General features: G+C 39.9%; 1 protein-coding gene across 1 annotated transcript; it reads left to right on the forward strand.

The window, feature by feature from the left end:
- Nucleotides 1-69: 69 nt before the first annotated feature.
- LOC143584752 (uncharacterized) lies at nt 70-2655 on the forward strand. The gene is made up of 9 exons (XM_077066727.1): nt 70-195; nt 918-978; nt 1069-1201; nt 1285-1408; nt 1635-1691; nt 1929-2025; nt 2119-2326; nt 2421-2481; nt 2569-2655. Exons 1-9 carry the CDS (start codon nt 70-72, stop codon nt 2647-2649), a joined length of 948 nt encoding a protein of 315 aa, XP_076922842.1. The 3' UTR covers nt 2650-2655.
- The last annotated feature ends 14071 nt before the right edge of the window (nt 2656-16726 follow it).

The following is a 16726-nucleotide window of genomic DNA, read 5'->3' on the forward strand; positions in this document are numbered from 1 at the left end:
AGTAGCATCTAACTAATTGTTTCCCACTTCTTGTTAATTTATAGGGTTCAAAACTGTAGCGTAAGAATCATGAATCAAGCTAAAACAATGGCTAACGGGTCCAACTCTTATTCTTCAAACGTTGTTATCGATGATCCCAAGCTTCTTCACCAAAAAAAAGCAGCTATTCGCCTCGCGCGTCCCTCGAAATTGCAGGTTTTTTATCTGTAAATACTTTATCGTTTCAATTTGGGGGTTTTTATTGGTATTGTAATAATCATCATAGTTCTGGTGTTCATATTAAAAAAAAAAGTTACTAACTTGAGTCTTATTGCCAATTAGGGGTGTGCATAAAACCGGAAAAACCGAACGCAAACAAAAGTTACTAAATTACTGTTTGGTTTGTTTTTGGAAAAATCAAACTTACTGTTGTTTTTGGATTTGCATGTATTAAAAACCGAACCGAATTTCTAGATTTTTATTATAAGTGATTTATAAGAATTTAATAAATATGTAATTTAAATATTTTAGTCCAAATGTATAATTATCAGTTAGTTATCAATTAACAAAATGATTTAACTTTTATTATAAGTAATTTAGAATCTGATAAACATGTAATCCAGATATTTTACTCTAAATGTATAATAATCAATTTTTTATTAATTAACAAAATGATTTCACCCTAAATTTGTAATTTTGGGCAAAAAAAAAATTCGGCCTAAAATATTCTAGCTCTAATGGCAAAACCGAAACCGAATGTTTTCAAAAACTGAAGGTTCTGTTTTTGGTTCGCTTTTAGCCTAAAACCAACCCAAACTCAATTGTGCACGCCCCTATTGGCAATGCAATCTTAAAACAAAATGTGGTCTATCAGTCTGCAAATAGTGATTTGGTTCTTGATCTAACTTTTTGCTACTGTTTTGTTGATTAAACTGTAGGTGATTGCAGATTTCGATAATACACTAACAAGGTTTTGGGTTGATGGATGTAGAGGACAATGTATGTTCATGGTTTCTTTATAAACTTTGATGTTTTGTTGTTATTATGTGTTTTATAAGTAACTAAACTGTTTTTTAATTACACTTGTAGCGAGTCACGGGCTTCTACAACAAGAGAACCCTGAGTACAATGCTAAGAGAGATGAACTGTTTAACTATTATCATCCGATAGAATACGACCCGCACCTTCCAATCGATGAAAAAACAAAGCTCATGGAAGAATGGTATGTTGACTATTTACACACTTAAATATTAAACGCGTTCATTAGTACTTGAATTTGATTATCTTCCTTTTTCTAATTTGCAGGTGGCGTAAGGTACATGATCTCCTTATTGAAGGAGGTCTTACATATGATGCAATAAGAAACTCTGTATCTGGTGCTTTGATTGCTTTCAGAGACGGTGTTGCAGAGCTTTTTGAGTTTTTAGAGGCGAGTTTCTAGCCTTTTTTCATATCTTTTTCAGTACCGACTACATAACTGAACCAAGATTTTGCTTATTCCAGATTTCATATTTTGTTAATATTGCAAATCCGCACAAAATATGAAGTGGTTCTATTTTGTTTTAGATTAGTTATGTAGTTTTTATTTTTATGTTATTTATGACATCATCCGGTTATGAAAACGTTCAGTAAAACAATATCTTTTATGTGTACAGGAAAGAGACATTCCGGTTCTCATATTTTCTGCAGGTCTAGCAGATATTATTGAGGAGGTAAGTTAAACCACTGCCATGTCAGCACTCTTTTATGCCAATAATATTCTACTTGGGGGGGTTGAGCTTAAAAGGGTTTGGGTCATAAGCGAATCGACACGTTTATAACATGACTGAACCAATTTAGCTAGTCGTGCTAATTACTTAATTAGTCGTTTATGACACCGCTTAACTTCATGCCGTGTCAGAAATTGCCGGCCCTGTTATAACAATGGTGTTTATTCTCATTGTCATCAGGTTCTTCGTCAAAAACTTCATAGAACTTTCAAAAATGTTAAGATCGTATCAAACCGGATGAAATTTGACCACAATGGTAACCTAGTATCTTTTAAAGGTAACTTAGCTGCTACTCGAACATGTAAATGAACATGTTTTAATAACGTTATTAATCATTTTAACCATTGTTTTAGTTTTGAAATATGCACAGGGAAGTTGATTCATAGCTTGAATAAAAATGAGCATGCTCTCGATATGGCTGCATCTTTGCATGAGCAGTTGGGTGAAATCGATGATCAGATGATCTATAGCACGTCTCTGAGAAAAAGAACTAATGTGCTACTTCTTGGTGATCATATGGGAGATTTGAGAATGTCTGATGGTTTGGATTATGAAACCCGTATTTCTGTTGGATTTTTGTAAGTAGATATTATTCTTTCAAGCCATTATTATATTAAATCTTTTGGCAGCCAAAAATGCAAATGTGTTAATTATATTATTGCCTTTTTGCAGGAATCACAACATTGAAAACTCTCTTGATATCTACCGCAAAGGCTATGATATTGTGTATCCAGTGAGTGCAGATATATACATACAAACATACATACATTTATATAATAACTGCAACAATTTTCATTTAAAAAGTAATAATTTTCTGCAGGACGATGCACCAATGTCAGGGGTCGTGAAGCTCGTCTCAGAGCTATTTTCTCCTGAAAGTGATGAAAATTTAAAAACATAATTTCCATGACTTTTGGATAGTAATTCTTTGATGAAGTTTGGAAATTTTGGTTTTGCTTCTTGTGTTGATGTTCAATACATTATACTTTTAATAGAACACGACCAAACGATATCTGGATCGAAGGAGATTCACGTGCGAATAGCCGTATTGAATAGCCGTCTTCATTGCTAGTCTAATATGTGTTTCTTCACGTGCGAGTGTGAACATATCCAACTTGTTTTATGGACTCAATCTAAGAGTGATCTTGCTATAACAACATGATTGAAACACATAAGACAACAAGTCGAGTTATAATTGAGTTGTGATTGATAATAACTTAAATATCTCACCAAAAAAAGATCACCAACCAAATGTCCAGATTCCACCAAATGCAAACAAAAGAAGCATTGTGACATATATAAATGTATATTAGTATATACATATATGTGTAAGATAAGACGTAACAATTAAAATATGATATTTGCAAAAGTTGAAAAGGGCATGTTATGGACAAAATAACTATTCAACAACTCCACACGCAAGAGATATATGATCTCATGTCCAACACAGCCTTAAGATACGAACTGCATAATGCGCATGCGATAAATATTATTAGTTAAAGATAAGTTGATTTTTGTATTGGCATTAGATAAGTCCTAAATGGCTAAATTTATACCGGATTTTATACGGCATCATAAATTAAAAGCTAGCAAAACACAAGAAAAGAAACAAATTACATGATAAGAAGAGCACTTTTCCACTCCGGTTAGTTACAAATTACATGATAAGAAGAGCACTTTTCCACTCCGGCCAACTAACCGCAAATTTACTATCTGTATTACATTATTACTTAACCACCAAAAGAAGTGATTAATGATAGCATCGAAGGTAGGATTTTTTTCTCCTTTGTGCGAAAAGACATCATTCTAGAATCCCCAAATCACCCACCACGCTATGAGCGTGAGAATAATATCGTGAATGAGTTTTCTCTTCCTGTCCAGAGTAGGTAAACCAAATCAGTATCCCTGAGATAGAGATGGTTTGAATAGGCGGCCATTCAAGCCATTATGTAATCAAGATCCACACTGTCTGAGCGATCTCACTAGTGCCAAACAAAGGATGCATGTACCAAATGAGGACGAATATGAAGCCGATTGGAAAAGATCCGCCAATCCAAATATTAACTTTAATATAAACAAAACGAGTTCATTGGTAGTTCTTCTAAGAGTAAATCTAATCACTTGTGTTCAACTCCTCCCCTAATTTCTAGGTCATGTCAAGAACGATGCTTTGCAAACCTCTTTTATTACTCCTATTATTATTCAATTCAAGTTCCAGATGATTTATGTAACATCCTAGTTCGATAATAATTAATTAAATAAATAAAAGGTCAAGAATCTTATTTTAGTTATCGAATCGTGAGGCGTCGTTTGAATAAATTAAATAAGGTGATAGGATAAGATTGTATGGTTAATGGACTTAAACATGTTTTGGACCTAAAAGCTTTGAGCTTGCCTATTTAAACCCCTAAACCCTAAATCCTTATCATTTCATCATCATCTCCCCGTCATTGTCACACACCCATACACATATAAATCCATCTTTCCATTTCTATCCTAAATCTAGTCCAATCACCAAAAAGGTAAACTTTATATTTATTGTCCTTCGTTTCTCGTGAAGATTATTAACAGCTAAACCGGGTCAAACCATCATAACCAAATCTAATACAAATAACATTAAAAATGAGAAATTATAAATAATACAATTATTATACATATAAGGAAATGGTGATTATGTAGATGGTGTATATCTGTATGTGCACCAATATATATATATAGATAGATAGATATATACACGTAGAAGAGATTTCAAATGAGAACCCTTTGAGTTTTAAGAACTCGAAAAAACTCAGGGTAACAATTTTTTTTACACATGCATAATATATGTAAGCTAAATACACGTAAAAAAATTACAAAATTTTTTACGCGCCGAGTCGACTTATTACACATGTCCTACTTTGACTTTTTAGTCAGATTTAATCTTAACCACACAATCCAATCCATTTAATAAAATATGTGGTTAAAAATTGAATTATTTGAAGTTCTTACAACTCAAACATTATTCTCAAAATATCCCTACCCTCTCCCATATACATGTATATGTATGTAGATATATTCGGTCACGAGGAATCAACGGGTTGAAGGTCCAGCGAGATCCAAAGAATACACGAAGCTCGAGGTGCCGAACAGATCCAAACCCGTATAAGACCCGAACCCAAATAAACAACCCGAGCTCAGATCTGAGCCATAATGAGAAACCGAAAACAAACTGACCCGTTCCGACCACCGCTAAGCACCCAAACGGCCAGAAGAGGATCCGTCAGAACTTCACGCGAAACCGGAAAATCGCATCTCATGCAAAACCCTCAAATCGCAGCTCGTGCGACGCGAAAAACCTGTGCGAAAAACGGATGCGAACTTGTATGCGAAAACCCTGTGCGAATCCTTTACGCAACTTGAACCAATCTCGTGTGATGCGTTGGGAACCCTCGTGCAGAAGAGCAGTAGCCATGCAACTCGACACACCTTTTACCCCTCGCCATCTTAGTCGCTGGAGTGGAGCAGCAGCAGTGGCGGTGCGTGGCCGGAAAAGGAAGAGGATGGTGGTGGCGGCTAGGGTTGAAAGGAAGAAGGAGCTTCGGGGTGGGGGTGGGGTACGGATGAAATGAAAGGGTGAGTGGAGTAGGTGGTAGGTTATATATTACATGACTAGTAGTAAACCCGCGCGATGCGCCGGCGACAACAATTTATAACCCGATACTCGTTTTCTATTAGTTATCAATTCTTTCGTGATATGTTCTGTAGTATGTTTGTTAGTTTTCGTATTCGTGGCGTCGTTATGGTCTATAGTATCTCAAGCAAATAATAGTGAAAAGAGTAAGTAATATTAATCATAAATAAAGTAATTTTTATATAAAAACCCGAACACACGAATAAGAAAACATCAGTTATAAACAGTGTAATTTAAAAATAAGAAATTAACAAACGTATTAGAGCATTAACAACAGGATTCCCATTCCTATAATTTAACTTCAATAAAGTAGTTCTTAAATTTATCTCTCGTTTTTTTTAAATTCTCACGCATTCCATTTCTCATCCCTTTCTTTAAGGTCCTGTTCGTTTCAAGGATTTGGAAGGAATTCTAAGAATTGAGATTTTAAATCCCATGAATTGATATGTTCGTTTCATTAAATGAAAGAATGGGAATGGAAACTAAATCCCATCAAATCTCACATTTCATGGGATTTTAAAATCTCACCTATTTTAAAGGATTGTTAAGGATTTTCTTATTAACAATAAAAACTCATCCAAAAAAAATTCAAAAAAATTAATAAAAAAATCATAACTTAAAATACAAATAAAAAACAAAAAATGTAAAAAAACTAAAACGTTTCCGCCTTTGCCCTTGTTCTTAAAAAAAAAACACCCGAGAAATGAACCGAAACTGAAAGTCAACGAAAACGAAACACAGGCCAAAACTGAACCGAATTGATGGAAACCGAAAAAATCGATCAAAACGAAACAAAAAAACTGCACCGAATTGATGGAAACCAAAAAAATCGATCAAAACGAAACAAAAAAACTGAAACCGAACAGAAATGAAACTGAAAAAACCAAGCACAACGAAACAAAAGGCCAAAAACGAATCTGTAACCAACCAAAAACAAACAAAAGAAACCGAAACCTAACCCGTCTAGTGCTCCGAAACCGACCAAAAAGAAACAAAGGAAACCGAAACCCAAACCGTCCAGTGCGAAAACTCATGTCAGCTCGAAACCAATTCCAATTCCAATACATATTAACCAACTAAACACCTTATAGGGATTCTCGAACATTCCATTCCAATTCCAATTCCAAATTGTCACACCCCGTTAAGCGAATTGCGGAAGCGTAAAACGGAAATGCAACATATACAACTGGTATCAAATACATTGTTCATAAAAAAACATTACTAACTAATTTTTAATATATTACATTGATCTAACATCTTTTACACACTAGGTGATACAATCAAACCGGTTCTTCAATTACTTTAGTTCTAACTCAAATGCCAACGACATCAATCACCAATCAGACACGTAACGTACAGGAAATTACTTCTCATATCTGATTACCTGAAAAGCATGTTAAAACAAGTCAACTACGAATTGTTGGTAAGTTTCATAAGTTTTAACGAAATCAGTTCTGCGCACCATACAGTCATAGTTTGTATGTACACGCGTATATAAGAAAATGTATTTACATTTATATATGTATATCTACGTCTTTGTATACTGATATGTATGTGTATAAGTTTATGATAGAGTTTGAAACTATGATAAGATCGTGACTACTCATTCGTACTTCGTGCCTTCATTTTCCAAATAAAATCAACCACTTTGGCCCCCTTTCCGCCAACACCGGTTCCACGCAAAATCACCACTATGGTCCCTTTTCTGACCACAATGGTTTCGCGTAAACTCAAACATTACACGTTGTACACACAAACAATTATTATTTTTTTACACATAGAATTTCCTATGCCTATACACACATATATATACACAATACACACACACATATATAGTATTTATCACGTATTACTAATCACTGTGGCCCCCTTTCCGCCACAACATATATAATCATAATATTTTCTTAACACTCATTTCATAATCAAGTTATTTCGTTTAATAAGTTGCAGCAGAACTTGGCTCATAGGCCATACTCAACTTTAGTTTATAAGTTGCAGCAGAACTTGGCTCATAGGCCATACTCAACTTTAGTTTAGTACTATTTTGGCCTCCCTTTCACCCACAATAGCCCCCTGGCCATTACAGACCATATTATTCCCAAATTAGTTATGTTTAACATAACATGACGTGTTTGTATAAACATATTGTCACGTGTAATTTCATTATGTTTTGTCATTCGTACTATCTCCACTTAATATACCGATCAATGATAATAATCACCTTTCATCAGCACGTAGTTAATCATTATGGTTGTAGGGACTTTTCATATATACATGTTCAGATAATCTATATCCTGAACCGTTTTCTGATAGATAATATATATAAACACGCTTTTCACCCCAAAGGTTTGTAAACAGTTTGAAAAAAGGGGTCATGAAACTCACGGTTTTGTAGGCACTCAGTGCGAGATCAGCTCGGGGTTCGTTTCCCTTGCTATCACTTAGTCCCTATAGTCCATATTATAATAATATTAATATTTTAATATTATTATAATCTCAGTACTAAACTGGACTGTATAACTAATCTGGGTATAGCTGGAACGCCCAGAAAGTGGCAATAGGCTTAAGTTGTGATGTTGTTCAATGTCTAATACTTAAAACCGAACTTGGCTCAGTTTCCCGTTTTCCTAGCTGTGCCAAGTTGTTCGTTTACGCGTTCAGAAAACAGTTATGGGAAATAAGCTTGAGCAAATGTATTGGTTACTAAAATGATTAAGTTATAAAGAAAGATCACATATTGGGGTCCCGGATTAGCTACGGGGCCCGTTTTCGTTTATTCAGTTTGATTTAAGAAGAAACGCGCACAATCCATCCGGATTGTCCAGGTTTCTCATAGAAAAGTTCGTTTTTACTTAATTAGTCCAAAAATATAATTTTTGATCACTCTTGGCGTTTTGATATTCCCGCATGTTCGTTAATCGCGAACTTCCCGGTTTTTATTAAAATTGAATTTGCTTAATCTTCAAATTAGCATAATTAATTAACCATTAATCATTAAATTATGAAAATTTAGCCACTTATCAAATAAAATATGTAGATTTTTATAAAAAATATTTCTGGAATTATTTACTAATTTAATAATTTATAAAAATTCATTTTATCAGCTATATTTCGCCTGAAAATCGTCCGTTTATCCCAAACAATTTCCAAAAATTCCTGAATACTTAAATCATGTTCCAAAACAACCCGTATCAATTCCAGAATATAAAAAGCTTGTTTAATATTCGTTTCGGCCCAAATTCGGCTATAAAAATTCACATGAACGCATATGTACAAAACACCTTTAGACTTCTCCAAATGATTCCAAAATTCATATGTGATCAAAATACATTAAATCTGAGTTCCCAGAAAAATTTCATAATTTTTGAAACATTTTAACTATTTTTCCCCATTAAACGTCCCAATTCCGTAATAAATTCTCCAAATATTCTCGGATGGTCGAAAAATTACCAAATTTGAACAGGGACTCAATGACATGGTCCCTGATGTCGCTGAAAAATTTCAAGGCCTAATAATATGCACATCATAACCTTAACCTAAACAGCCCGTAAGCGAGTGTTTCGGCATTACCTTAGCGATTTTGGTTCGTTTCTGCCTTTCTAATCAACTTTTCAAGTTCTTGTGCTCCTGGGTAGGCTAGATACAAGTCCTATATCACAAACCAAGCAAGTTTCATCAATATAACAGCCCTTTAATTTAGGGTTTCGGCTAGGGTATAAAAACGAACTTTTGAACCGTAAAAATGCCGTTTCAACCCTTTAATCCGTGTTTATGGCCAAAAAAACTATCAAACCAGGTTCCTTACCATGTAATTGATCAAAACATGTTTATGGACCATTTTTAGGATTTTTACACGGTTAAGAATGATTTTTGGCAATCAAACTATGTTTATTTGGTATTAATCAATGTTAAACAAGTGTAAAAGTAGCTTATTTAAGTTGTTACCTTAGGGTTTTGGATGAAATCTGGAGATTTTGATTGCAGCTGCTTGGTCTTCAAATTTTTGTTAATTGGAATGCATAAAAATGCTTGAGAGTTAAGTTTTATAAAAAAAATGGGGGTGGGGTATGCTGCCGATTGGAAGTCTCATGGGCCCATTTTGGCCCAAGTTTCTGATTCTAAAGGTCCAAAAATGAAAAGCCCAATCCAATGTAGTTCGGGTTCGGTTTTTGGCGCGAAAAACTTATCGGGTGCGTTAAACAGTGCGAAAACGAATGTTTTTCGGCTAGTTTTGAGTAAAATTATAAAAACATACTATATGTTTGTAAAAATCGAAAATATTTTCATGGATCGCTTAAAACATTTCAATTAAGTGTTTGGTAAGTTTTTTCGGCTTAACGGATGATACAATGCTTGGTTTGTAACTATCTTTCGCGTTTAAATCTATAGTGGGTAGTTAAACGAGCATGTTTTCGTTTAACTTGTTTGCTATCGAACTAAGGTCATATTACTAATATTTTAGCTTGTATTAAACGTATATCACTTATAGACGGCCCCCCGGAATATCTGGGTCATAACCCGACCTGTTCGGTTAATCGTTCGCTTGTTATGCAATAAACGGTTAAACGCTTATTCGAGTTTGTAAGAACTAAGGTGTATCCGGTTTTGTCACGAATGTCACACAAATCCTTTTAAAAAAGTCTGTGAAACGAACGTGCCCTAAAGGTATGTTTGGTTGAAGGTAATGGAATGAAGGGATAATGGAATGGGAGAAGGAATTGAATGGACAACGGAATGAAATGGATAATTACCATTCCTTTGTCTTGTTTGGTTAACCTTTAGAAATGAAATCAATTATTAATTTTTATTGTTTGGTATCCAAAAAAATTATAGAAATGAAATAAAAATAATAAAAACACTCATATCTCAAAATACTTTTTAACCCCACCCCCCCACCCCAAAAAAAAAAAACCCTACAATGATGACGGTGGTAGCTCCGGCGACGAAAATGGCGGTGGCAGTGGCGGTGGTGGTGTCGGCGGAGTTGGTGGTTGTTAGGTGGTAGTGTTGTTGAGAAAGGTGGTGGTTGTTAGGTGGTAGTGTTGTTGAGAAAGTAGGGTGAATGATGAATGGAATGAAAAAAAAAGGGGGAGTGAAGGAATGGTTTTGATGAAATATGATTTCATATTTAATGGATGATTTTATTCCATTAAGCAACCAAACACCACTTTTTTCATTCCCACGTAATGAATCATTTCATTACTACTGTCATTCTTGCATACCAAACGCTACCTAATTATTTTCTTATGATTTGTTTCTCTTTCTTTCATTTATAATTATAATTATGAAGAGGTAGGTCCCAGCAGAGCCCAGTTGGACCCGCAGGACTCACCTTGAAGAGAGACGTCTGCGCAGAAACCAACTGGATCCGCAGGACCCACCATGCTCAGAGACGTGACGTCCTTACGCGCAGTACGCAAGCTGTTCCCGCAGGAAATGCCTCCCAGTGGTGAAGTACTCCGCCTGTTCCCGCAGCTGCGGATACAAGCCATCAGGGAAGGCCACCAGCGCAGCAAGGCTACACGCACAAAGCACTTAGCTCTCAATAATTCAGTCGTCACCTGAAGGAATTAGCAAAGCCGGGAACAATCCCGCACAAAGGCGGGAGGGGGAATACTCCCGCCCAAATAAGCCAGTCCGTACGATACGGGAAGATCTTCTGTACTGTACCTGACGAGGTATGGGCAAAAGATCTGACCAAAGATACGACAGCTCATTGACAACAGTATGGCGAGCAGCATGCTCTTGTACTGTATGTCACTATTAGCCGCTGCCTACTCACCAACTCCTGTCATACCACGTGCATAGCCGGCAGTTGGTAGAAAAGGAATAGTACACAACAGGCCTGGTCACTGTCAGCCGCTGCCTACCCACCAACTACCAGCATGGCACTTGCGTAGGACACAGTTGGTAGAACAGGAATACTATTCAGCCGGCTATACCCTCTTGGAAACCTACCTTCGGCTATAAATACCCCAAATGGTATGATCATCTCATCTTATCTTGTATCTTACATTATATACCTGATATCTGCTCTAGCAATCTCTTAATATACAATTATATTCAAGAGCAATCTAGTCTGATTCTCACGCCGGAGGGTGGTCATAAGGAGGAACCCCCCCCCCCCCCTTCTCAGTGACGAGCTTACGGTGTCTGTTTTGCAGGTTATCAGAAGAACCATCTTTGCCGGATCTAACCCCTCGTGGGAAACATCTATTTAACCCCCAGATTATCCGTAATCTGCCCGGGGTCGATTAGTGTTTCTTCATTGGCGCCATCCGTGCATAAAAGCTAGAACTTCATTTCTTTTCATTTTTTTCAAACTTCTGGAAAGATGGTTAAAGAAACGCCGGTAACCACAACCCCAGCTACTAAGGGGAATACCGGCGACTACACAAATTTTACGAACACTACCCCAGTTACCCAAGCTGGGGCAAGTGCAGTAAATAATCGCTCACTGGGATTCACCGATACCCAGTTAGAGAGACAACGAACGAGGCTCCCCCGCCAAACACTCGATGAAGTTAAAGCGTGGGCGGAAGCACGTCAAAAAGAATTCCAAGCCTAGTTGGATGAACGCTTACGTTCAATCCAACAGCCTCAGGAATTCGGAGAGTACTTGGACGATGATTCGGAGGAATCCGACACCGACGTAAACCCTCGCCATAAGGCGAAAAGGAAGCGTAAGGAAACAGACTACCAACCGAGAAGGCGTTTTGGAGAAACCTTCAAACCAAAAAATGCAGGGGGAAACCCACGTGACTTCTCCAAAACATTTACACCAACTGCTGCAAAGGCGGGAACGTCCAAATTTGCAAGGGACATTGCGGAAGCAATCGTCCCGAAAAGTGCCAAACAGATGTCCAACATCGGCACTTACGATGGTATATCTGATCCAGACGATCATTTGAATAGGTTCATAGCGGGGGCAACCGTCAGTAGTTGGACGGAACCTACGTGGTGTTACATGTTCCAAATGACGCTTGTTGGGGCAGCTAGAGCGTGGTTCGATCGTCTACCGGTCCACCACATCTACGATTGGGAAGACTTCCAGCAAAAATTTAGCCAACACTTTAGCCAACAAAGAAAGTATACCGAAGAGCAATGGACAATCCTCAAATGCATTCGAGAGGAAGATGAATCTTTGCCAGACTTCATCACTCGCTTCAACTCAAAGAAGCTAAGTCTGGGTAATATTAGCGAAGATCTTGTTCGCGCTGCTTTCATCCAGAGCGCAAACGACCCAGAGCTCATCCGCACATTAACGGGTAAAGATGGCATGCCATCCACATGGGATGCCATCATGACAGCAGCTAAACGCTTTGCGGAAACGGAGAAGCAACTGGGTAGAGATCTCCCCCAGAACACAAACCTCTACACCCAGAAAACAAGAGAAGACAACGTCCTTACCGCCCGACTAAACAAGAAGCGGAAGCTAGGCATTTGGCAGTCAAGGGTAAACTTTGACACCTCATCCGGCTTGCAACATCGGTTAGGCGGAAGGGATAACGTACAGTCGAACCAGAACTCCAGATGGACGCCACTCACCAAAAGCGTCACCGAGATATTCGCCACTGAGCTCCCATGGCCAAAGGCTCCAATAATCCGACATCGTCACAATGCTGATCGGAGCAAATACTGCGACTTTCACAGGACAAAAGGCCACAACACTGAAGAATGCACAGACGTAAAGGACATGGTCGAAGCATTTGTCAGAGATGGGACGCTCGCGCACCTCGTGGCGCAATAAACGCTGAGCAGGCTGATGCGTGTAGAACCCCAGCTGGGGAAAACATGAATAAAATTGCAGCTTCAATGTTGGAGACTACATACTGCGTAAACAACGAGATCCCGAACCAGGTGCATATCGGCTCGATGGCACTCCCATCCCAACAACATGGAAGGGAGCTCAATTACACAGTTTGCATGTAGATCAATTCCAAATTTGTAAAGAAAAGGCCCAGAGCCACATCTAATGGAAATGATTCTCATTAGAACATCGACGCTGATGATTTTACATTTATACTTATGAACTTTCCACACGGATATGCCGGTCTTCGCCGCATACATAAGTGTGAGTCGTTGCGTGGGGAAGGCGGCAAAACCCGCATAAACCCAAAAAACGGCAAACCTTCACGCAGGTCAGTTAAAGGTAAAGTTCAGTCATCCCACTAAATGAAAGTGCCGGTATATCTGCACGAATCATGATAGAGGAAATTGAACACTAACCTATTAACAACCGCGCGTCTTACGGAGAAAGTCGTTGCGTGGGGAAGGCGGCAAAACCCGCATAAACCCAAAAGACGATAAACCTTCACGCAGGTCAGTCATAGGTAAACTTTGGTCATCCAACTAAATGAAAGTGCCGGTCCTAACCGCACAAATCATGAGAGGAAACCGAACCTATTAACAACCGCGCGTCGAACGGTTAACTTATTCAAAAGAAATTTCTAAAAGGATGAGGAAAACTTCCACGCAGGTCAGATATAGGTAAAGTTTAGCCATCCTACTAAGTGCAAGTGACGGTCTTACCCGCACAAACACGAACGAGGAAGCAAAACTTCAACCTATTATCTACCACGTTCAAATGTTAACTTATTCTAAACACATAGAAAATTTCAAAGGAAAAGATGAGGAAAACTTCCACGCAGGTCAGATATAGGTAAAGTTTAGCCATCCTACTAAGTGCAAGTGACGGTCTTATCCGCACAATCATGAAAGAGGACGCAAAACTTTAACTTATTATCTACCACGTTGAAAAGTTAAATTATCTAAGTACTAAAGAAATTGCTAAGTTAAATCAGAATATGCGTGAAATAAACAAGGCAAAGGATTGGCAAATAATCTTTATTCCATCGAAATTCAATTATTACAAAGATTGCTGGGTACATACCCGCATACAAAAGAAGCTGTACAAAAGTAAAAATCTACTCTAATGGTGGAAAGGGATCTTCAAGATCAAGCCTCAGGACCACTACCACTTGGACCCGCACCATCCGTAGAGTGTGGCGGATCAAGGAAAGCTTTAAGGATAGCTAGCCCATCATCAGCAGCGGCAACTTCGTTTACCTTCTCCACCACCGGATGCGGGAAGGCGGAATACTGATTCACTGCTTGGTCGTATACAGCTTCAGTATCCACATCAAATAAAGGGAAGTTGGAAGGCGGGATGCCTTTCTCAACGAACCCTAGACCAAGCAGGAAGCCGGCCTTTTCCCCATCCTCATGAGAAGCGTTGAGGGCTGCGCTCATAGCATCGTCATAAGACGTCTCCGTGAAGACCCGATGCACAACCTACAAAGAAGAAAAAATACAAGTATCAAAACCTTTTCTATTCACAAAGAAGCGTAAAGACATTTCTGAAGTTAAGCTTACCTGAGACAACGCTTCTCGTAGAAGCCATTCCTTGGCAACCAGAGCTTCTTGGAGGGCAGCTTGAGCTTGGTTACGGGCGCGTTCGGCTTCACTTTGGTTGAGGTTGGCAAGCAACACTTCTTTAGCCGCAGCCTCTTCAACGCCCTTTAGCTTCCGCTCAGTCTGGTCAAGCACCCCCCCTCTGGTCCAGGATCTCTTGGAGCTTCTTCGCGTCTTCCATCGCCAAGGCATCATGAGCCTGTTGGAGCGCCTCTAATTTAGCTTTAAGTTCCTCATTCTCGAGGCGTAGAGGCTCAGCAACAGCTTCAGCCTTGGTGGCCCTTTCAGTTGCGTTCCTAGCAGTTTCCTTAGCCAGCCGAAGCTGTTCGTTAACAGCTTGGGCGGCCTTGGAACGGGCCTCGAGACGGGCCTGAACTTCAACTTCAAGGGCCTTGAACGCCTTCTCCTTCTCCGCAGCCGCGGCGGAGAGCCTCCTATTCTCCTCCCGGACAGCCCGCGCCTGAGCTACTTCTTGAATGCGAGCTGCTTTTAACTTGTCGTTTTCACGACAAAGCAGCTCGACGCGCGGCTGCATCCGGGCCAGGAGAACCCGAAGCTCATTGGTTAGCCTACCCTCCTGGTAGCTAGCCATGGCTTCCCCCAACGCACCACTGGGAGCTGCGTGACGAGCCCACTCCACGCATTCCACAGGTGTGCGACGGGTTGTTCCTCGGCGGATGTTCCATCGTGGAACATACACTTCATTGGAATCCGACACTGCAAAAAACAAGAAGCAGTTAGGAAAAGATGATATACATAAAAAAAAATAGGCCAAAAGAACCCTACGCACCTGTAGGGTCAATAACAGGCCGATAGCCGCCAAACCCATCACCTGAACCCAAGGGAAATCCGTCCAAGAGGTCAGACAGATGGGAAGGAGGCAGAGGTTGGCGAGAAGCCCCATGCATACCTGAAGGATCGGCCGTCGTTGCCGATGACGGAGGAGACATGGTAAAGGCCGCCGCGGTCGCCACTGCGGTGTCAGCAGCAAAAGTAACCGCCGGCTCAGTGAAAGATGCGGTAAATATGGCACTGACAGCCGGCGGTGATGTCATCACAGCTGGAATAGTTGGGTCAACGGAGTGAGCAACTGAACCAGCGGAAGCAGGCGCAGGCGCAGCCGCCTGGGTCGTCGCCTCAGGTAGGCTGACCAAGCCTACCTTCATGGGCGGGGAGGTACTCCTCCCCGCTCCACCCTGGAATGCGGTAGTATCCACGCCTGCACAAGGAAGATAAGTATTAATGATGGAAAGCTATGAAGTTAAAAATAAAGGAAGTTTGTACTTACGGGTTTTCTTGAGCCTAAAAGTGCGGATAGGCGGGGACGAACCCGATGGAGCCGGCCTCTTTGCGCCGCTCACCGTCGTCATCCCGGGCTCTCCGGAGGTGACAGTCGCAGCCTCCGGAGCAGTGGTCTTATCACCACCAGGGTTCCCCGCCACCTCCTCGCTCTCGGTCTCTGAGTCAGACCGAGGCACCGGATCGGCAGTGGAGGCCACCTTCGCCTTCCCCTTCCCGCCGGCGGCCTTCTTCTTCCGCACCAACGGAGGACCATCTGCGGATTCCTCATCAGAACATAAGATTAGAGGAATTCCAGCAGAGGTTTCAGCATTGAGGGGTCGAGGGTTGAATAACGCCTTACCTGGCCGCCTGGCGCTCAGGATCTCGTGGCCTGGCGGGTAGACCTCCACGAACCGATCCGCCATCTGTTCAAGGATGGGCAACTCGTTCTCATCTAGAGCACGAGTACCCATCCGGGAGGAACCATCAGCCTCCCGCGGATACAGGAGTGACTGCAAGTCGTTCCCCTCTGAAATAAGACAAAACAGTTAGAAGACAAACATATATAAACAAAGTAAACAGAGCATACCGTAAGGAACAGAGTTCAAACCGT

The sequence above is a fragment of the Bidens hawaiensis genome, unplaced genomic scaffold, assembly GCF_021521415.1.
Source record: "Bidens hawaiensis isolate Kalapana, Puna unplaced genomic scaffold, B.hawaiensis_p1.1 tig00033272_1, whole genome shotgun sequence".
NCBI classification, from domain to species: Eukaryota; Viridiplantae; Streptophyta; class Magnoliopsida; order Asterales; family Asteraceae; genus Bidens; species Bidens hawaiensis.